Consider the following 6,631-nt stretch of genomic DNA (forward strand, 5'->3'; position numbering starts at 1 on the left):
TGACTGAACTCTTCTGTGATGCAAAATATTTCAGCTTGATACAACGAAATACATGGCTCCACATCATCCGCCATCCAACTGTTATCATTTTTCAATATTAAAGTATTTGGAATATATTTTATTTGTAGTTGATAAAATAAACATATTTGATATATGACTATGCTTGGTTTTAAATTTAGTTTATATAATGAAACTAGCGCCATCTGTGGTGTCTCCCTAGACACAAACCTCATGTAGCGACTTGTAGTTATAACCCATAATATTACCCTAATAGATGTCACTCAAATAAACTGCATACTGCTCAAATAAACTATACAAGGTTAAAACTGCGAGGTTAGCTCATACGAAGTTTATCTTTCTTGAGTATTTATTTGAAAATTGCTATTTCGGGGAATATAAAATAGTTTGCTATTGAAATGCTTAAAATATTTGGACTGATATGAAATTCATAGTTGTTTAAATTGGAATTTGTTGCGGAAAACAAATAAAATCGCAAACATTTTTAAGCTTCGCTTAGATTGTTGTCAAATCAGCAAACTGACCAAACTGGTATTCTATGCATCTTTCATAATTGTCAAAATACAACACTACCTCGACAAATGATTGCTGATTTCGAAGCGTTGGTACGAATTGGAAATAAGAGAACAAAAATTTAAAACAAAACGCGTTGCTGTTGCTTTTTTAGTAGCTATATTTGATTAAATAACCGACTATAGTCGGGGCGCGGAGGACACCTGCATATCATAACGAATGAGCCAGCCTGTGGTGATACTATACGTAGAAAAAAGTGTATCTTGGCGGTAACCGCAACTAAAACAAATCCTGAAATATTGAAATAAAGCTCAAACAGTGCCGGCTGAGAAATGCAGGCCGATGCGGAGATGGACGACAGCGACGTTGAGATAGTAAATGCGAGTATTCCCGTAATTTGCGTGGACAATGATATTTCTCTATCGGCAAACCCACCAGACAATCAGCAACCACTTGTTAAGGTACTCTTTAGAAGCTGCGAGTTCTATCATTTGCTGCAGAAAGCGATTTCGGATGCATTAAAAGTAGTTTTAAAGGATCACTTACCATCGTACACGGTGAATATAAACGCCGGTAGCGATGGCTGCTCGCTCGAGGTTAGCGAAACAAGCGAAACGGAAACGCTGTTTGTGGTCGATTCCACGCCTAACAAGAGCAAAAACAATAAAACGCCTATTCCGAGCTACAAGAAAGCGATGACCAAAGTGTTTGATGGCCAGACGCCCCCAACTAACCCAGACTCGCTGGCCAAGCGGCCGAGATCGAAGCAAACATGCTGGAATTGCGAGGGCGACCACGGGCTGAAGGATTGCAAGGAGCCACGGAACTATACCCGCATTCGGCAGAAGAAAGAAGAATTCCAAAAGAAAACCGACCGCTACCACGTGGATCTGGAGCAGAAGTACGGCCATCTTCTTCCGGGTAAATTGAGCCGTGAGTTGCGCAGCGCACTAGGACTCGGTTCGCGGGATCTGCCACAGCACATCTACAGGATGCGAATCTTTGGCTATCCTCCGGGGTGGCTTGAGGAAGCAAAGATCACACATTCTGGGTTGCACTTGTTCGGATCGAATGGCGATGCCGTGCAGGATTCGGGTGAAAGTGACGGCGAGGTGGACAGTGTGCGTTGTAAATATGACGTGCGAAAAATAATTGAGTATCCTGGCTTCAACGAACCACCACCGCCGGAGATGTTTGACGATTCCAAATTCTACAATACGCCAGCGTACTCGGAAGAGATGAGCCGGGAAAGTATGATTCAGCAGCTAGAAGGTACGCTGGTGGGCGGTTATCGTCGCAAACGGTTGAAGCTTGCAGATGATTCTGGACAATGCATAGATGGTTCCGCCAACACGGAAACGGTGGACATGGATCACTGCCCAGAGGAGCCGGAGACCGCGGAACAGCAGGAGCTAGAAGATGGTGAACTATCGTCTGATAACGACGCGAATCACGCAAAAGCACCAGCAATCATAGACAATAGCGTCATATTAGTTGAAACACCTGTGGAGGTGATTTCGCTAGATGTGAGTATGGAATGATTGAATGCGTGCACGAGAATCGCGTTTTACCATTGAATTATCTCTTTTCAGGATACACCGTTGGTCATTCAGGATACCAATGTTCCTTCGCCGTCTTTAGCCGATCTGCAGGAAAAACAGAAGCAATTGATGGAACAATTGGACGAAGGTCCCACGGCCGCTGCAGATTGTTCGTTTATGAAGGACACAGCCGCTGCAGATTGTTCGTTTATGAAGGACATACTGTTAGCGGAAAAGTTAAGCAAGGAAGCAGAGCTTTCCGAGTCGGTTTCTTCTCCAGCACCAGCAGGTCATCCTTGCCCGCCCATCTCTATGGTGCCAGATCGTTGGGAACCACTACCACCACCACCACCGCCGCCTGAAATACCGCCGATTCCACCATATTTACCATGCGTCGGCGAAAATACCACCCTGGAAAGGCCACCCGAGCCCGAGACTGCCGATTTGAACGAAATAGCGATGCTTAAAGTGCCGTACAATGACGAACCAACACTCACTGGCCTAAAGCGGACGTCCTTGGGAACACCAATTTTGACTGCATTCACACCGTACGGTGCACTGCCCAGCGGAGAAGCGTTTTCGAAGGGCGTAAGCGACGTGATTCACTTTGAGAATCTTCCAAACTCCACCGGGAAGTACATCCAGATGCGGTCGTTGCTGACGAAGGTTCGGAAGAAAATGGACGCCCATTTGTGCGAGATGGAAGATGGAAGCTAGAACACGGTGCTATCAGAAGTGAAATGGATTTACGTGATCTATTTACAGTTTAAAGGACGAATGTAGAATAAAGGTACAATCGATTGTACTGTGTAAAATACCGGTTTCGAAAATGTTGATATTTTGTTTCGAAAGCGTGTGTTTAGTTAGTTTTAATTCTTTTTCTTCGTCTCAAATAACTGGTTATCCATATCGAAGGATCATCCATTACAATATTACGACGTTTCAATATTACGACTGCTTCCATGAACCATCGATCTTGTACATCATTTTGATTAACGAAAATAATTCTATAGATGAATCGTTATTTTACCTGTTGCATCTATTCAACTCATTGCATTGCAAAATTAATGTCCTAATCGCACCCAATTTACTAAAACACAACTGCCTAGTAACTATGCTATCAGTGTTAATTTACAATTTCTACCAAATCGCACCCTTCAACGATATTTTAAGCAAAACTGAAAGGTAAGGAAAATATGAGTAAGTGACTAGAAAGGAAAAAAAGGCGCTAAAAAGAGTTAAACTTAAATATATATCAAAAGGTTGTTTTCCGATTTCAAACACAAGATTTATGTAAAATATATAAATCAACCACTAAAACATAGCAAATCATTTATTATGTTTAAATTTTCAATTATTTAATGTTTATGCGTCGGTAGTCCTCCTCAAACAATTATTATTTAAATACTTAATCGTGGCTTGCTCGAAAAGGATATAACTAACACGCAAAATGTCGACAAAAAAAACCTCGTTATATTTAAAGATATGCAGCTAAATATCGCGCCTGGATAAATAAAACGAAACCATCATTAGGCGCCGCTATCGGCCGGCACAGAGTGCTGAAGTTTAAGTAATTCGCAAATGATTATGAAACTGGCCGGTGTCGGTTGGTGGGATTGGACCGCGGCTTTCCTCCCTCTGCGCGGGTTGGAATATTTATGCTCCAACCTCGTGGTACAAGATGTACTCCGGGATCCGGGATAGTGCCTAGCGGATGTGCCTCGTCAAACACTCAACCAAGGGTAGTAGGACCTGTCCTAATGTAGGCAGCTTAAATATTCTATTTATTACCTCGCATTGCGATGAAATTGTCGCTCTCGATGGGGGTAGTAATAATTTTAATAACAGATAAAACATAATTTAGCAAGCACACACACACCTTGGGTGTCCGGGCTGTGCAACACACTGCGTCCGGCCAAAACCAAAGATGCTGGGGGACCCTTCAGGTTCCCCCCCCCCTTTAGCCCCTTCCACCGCGTACCGGCGTAGGTGTGGAAAACCGAGCGAGTATAAACAAAACAGGTAGCCGTAAAACTTTTGTCGAACTCCGGACGGTCGGCAACGCGTGCGGTCGAAAGTGAGCGCTGGGACGGAGGGCCGGAGGATGTTTGACTTGGTGGTGGAGAATTTATGTTGCGAAGGGATTAAATTTTACGCTCCGTGAATACTAAAGAATAATTAATGACCACCCTGCGTTGACGATAGGGCTGCTCGCTTGCTGGGTCCGGTGCGCTCAGCTTCCGGTGCGCCTGTCGTCAACAATAATGCCCAAACGAGCCTGCTTGGATGGCTGGAAAATTAGCAGTAACTGTGAACCATCCGTCCCGTGGTGCCCAGGGCAGAGCGTGAACGAGCGAACAAATGAGCGGCCTGGGCGTGGGCTGTATTGTTGCACATTTGCCTGGTTTTGGGACGTTCTCCATTTTTTTTTCTCTCCTTCGTTTGTATCTCTTCTCCCTTGTCTCCCTTGGCAAAGGCTCGCGTGCAAATGGTGGAAATCCAGCATCCTCCCACCATCGGTGACACGACGCCGGCTGGACTCAATTCATTTGCAGCCCGTCGGCGAGCGAATGCCCGCACGGGACGAATGTTTTACTTCAAAAAGCTAATCCTTGCCCAAGCCTCTGACAGGCATTAGCGTGTCAGGCATCGCGCACGGGCCATTTTGTGTGCCCCCCCCCCGCCGGTTGCCCCTTTTTCGGACGGACCTTTCCCCAAAGTCGCACGCCGCCGACAAATTCTCTTTTAATTCCGCGGCATAATCGGGCCGGATAAATCTCTACCCCGGTTTTTCCTGCGCCACGCGGGGCGAATTGATTCCGGTGGTCGCAAGAGGGTGGCTCGAATTTACTAGGTTGTATTGGCATAAATTCCGATTTAAATTATTTATTACCACGTCGTCCTTCGCCGGCGCTGTGGTTGTCTTCGGTGGACGGACGGTTTGCGTTCGAATAGAAAACCATTAGTTAAGGCCGGCCGGTCGTATTTAATTCTGGCGCTCGCACCATCCAAAGCTCGCTCACCCACGCCGCCTTTTGGTCGGTTTTACGCACGACGTGGTTTGGGATTTTTGGTGGAGCTTGAGTAATGATACCGTCACCCATCCGCACACGCCAAACCACCGACCGACGGCTGCTGCTGCTGCTGCTTCTGCTGGAAGAAACGTGATCCTGCGCGAGACTGGAATCCTGCCTTCGAGCCGATCGGAACCGGCTTGGTGCGTGGCATCGAAAAGCTGCGTAGGCGCGTGGATGATTCTCGGGTTGGATGCTGGTGGCTACATGAGGCACTATTTATTAGACACAGCCCAAGAACGAGGAGAGCGTGCGTGGCGCCCTAGTCGATAATATTTGTCTCGAGCAATTTGGGGCAATTGAGCTAACCGCACACGCCTGCTGGGCGAATGGAGCGCCCTTTTCGATGGGGTTTGGCTGGCGCGCCGCAAGAACCGGAGCCGGGGACATTGCAAACAATGCCGCGTTAAAGATTTATGCAGTACTTTATCATCGTGGCATGCTTATTTCGTTCCGCCGGCTGATTACGAGTGGTGAAATCATTTTTGTCGAGCTCGCCCATGCCCGCGACTCGTGGCGAAAGCGTGCGCGTGATAGAGTTGTAAAAGCCGACCATTCGTCCGAGCGACGTTCCAACGGCAATGGATGGATGGGGGCTCGTTATTAGAAACTCTAAAACGCCCGTTTCCGGTTCCCAAGTGAAGGGGAGCGAAAGGTTGGGTGGTAGAAGGAGGCTTCCACGGGAAGGGATAAATCATGGCGCCTTTCGGATACAATTGGGTGGGTGAGTAATTGAATTTCAAATTTATTGTGCACTGCCGGCGGCATTCCATCAACCTGATGATGTCGGATGGACTGCGCGAATGCCGTAAAGTGCATGTTTAGTACTTAATGGCGTGATTTCGGCCGCCAACCGCCGCCGGTATTCAAATTTAATTTGCCATGTAATACACGCGCTTTTCCGGTGCGTCGAACCGCAGTGTTCGCTGCGCGTTTTTTTCGTTATCGGCGTGTACACTTTTACAGCGTCTGGTGTAAATCTCTAATGCACTGGGTCGTTTGGGTGGGATGTAACTGGGGGGAAAAAATATATATATATGCGTCACTACGTTAGATGATTTTGATCAATTTACAGGGTGTTAAATTTTGCCTCATCCCATGGCATTTATCGGCCGCACATGGTGCGCAAAATCCTGGCAACATGAGCAGATACTTGCGCTGCTAACACGCGTACACCGACCATATCTAAGTAGGCGTATGATATTAGAGAGAGCGAGAGAGAGAGAGAGAGAGAAAAAATCATGCAACGAACATGGTTAATAAATATAAACTTTTAATGAAAAAACATCAAACCCATCGAACATAACAGCATTTCCTTGCTGGCACTATGGCCGCGCCTATGGCACGTTGTACTATTATCAGATAAAACAAATAAAATACGTGCCTTGCTTCAGGAATAAGATTACTCAAAACAATCACGTTTCCTTGGCTACCAAGCCAGGGAGGGAGGATTCTTCTGAGATTTAAAATCCACGTTACGTTGCA

General features: G+C 46.1%; 1 protein-coding gene across 1 annotated transcript; it reads left to right on the forward strand.

Annotated features, from left to right (window-relative positions):
• The first annotated feature begins 881 nt into the window (after positions 1–881).
• LOC128725857 (zinc finger CCHC domain-containing protein 8 homolog) lies at positions 882–2,811 on the forward strand. Its single transcript, XM_053819625.1, has 2 exons — positions 882–2,057; positions 2,124–2,811. Exons 1-2 carry the CDS (start codon positions 882–884, stop codon positions 2,787–2,789), a joined length of 1,842 nt encoding a protein of 613 aa, XP_053675600.1. The 3' UTR covers positions 2,790–2,811.
• The last annotated feature ends 3,820 nt before the right edge of the window (positions 2,812–6,631 follow it).

Source organism: Anopheles nili, chromosome 3 (assembly GCF_943737925.1).
Source record: "Anopheles nili chromosome 3, idAnoNiliSN_F5_01, whole genome shotgun sequence".
Lineage (NCBI taxonomy): Eukaryota > Metazoa > Arthropoda > Insecta > Diptera > Culicidae > Anopheles > Anopheles nili.

What these genes read in the sequence shown, in the direction of transcription:
- LOC128725857 (XM_053819625.1), top strand. Translation starts at nt 882, where the DNA reads ATGGACGACAGCGACGTTGAGATAGTAAATGCGAGTATTCCCGTAATT. An exon ending in TGGAGGTGATTTCGCTAGAT is followed by an intron (nt 2,058 to 2,123) that starts GTGAGTATGGAA and finishes ATCTCTTTTCAG; the next exon opens with GATACACCGTTGGTCATTCA.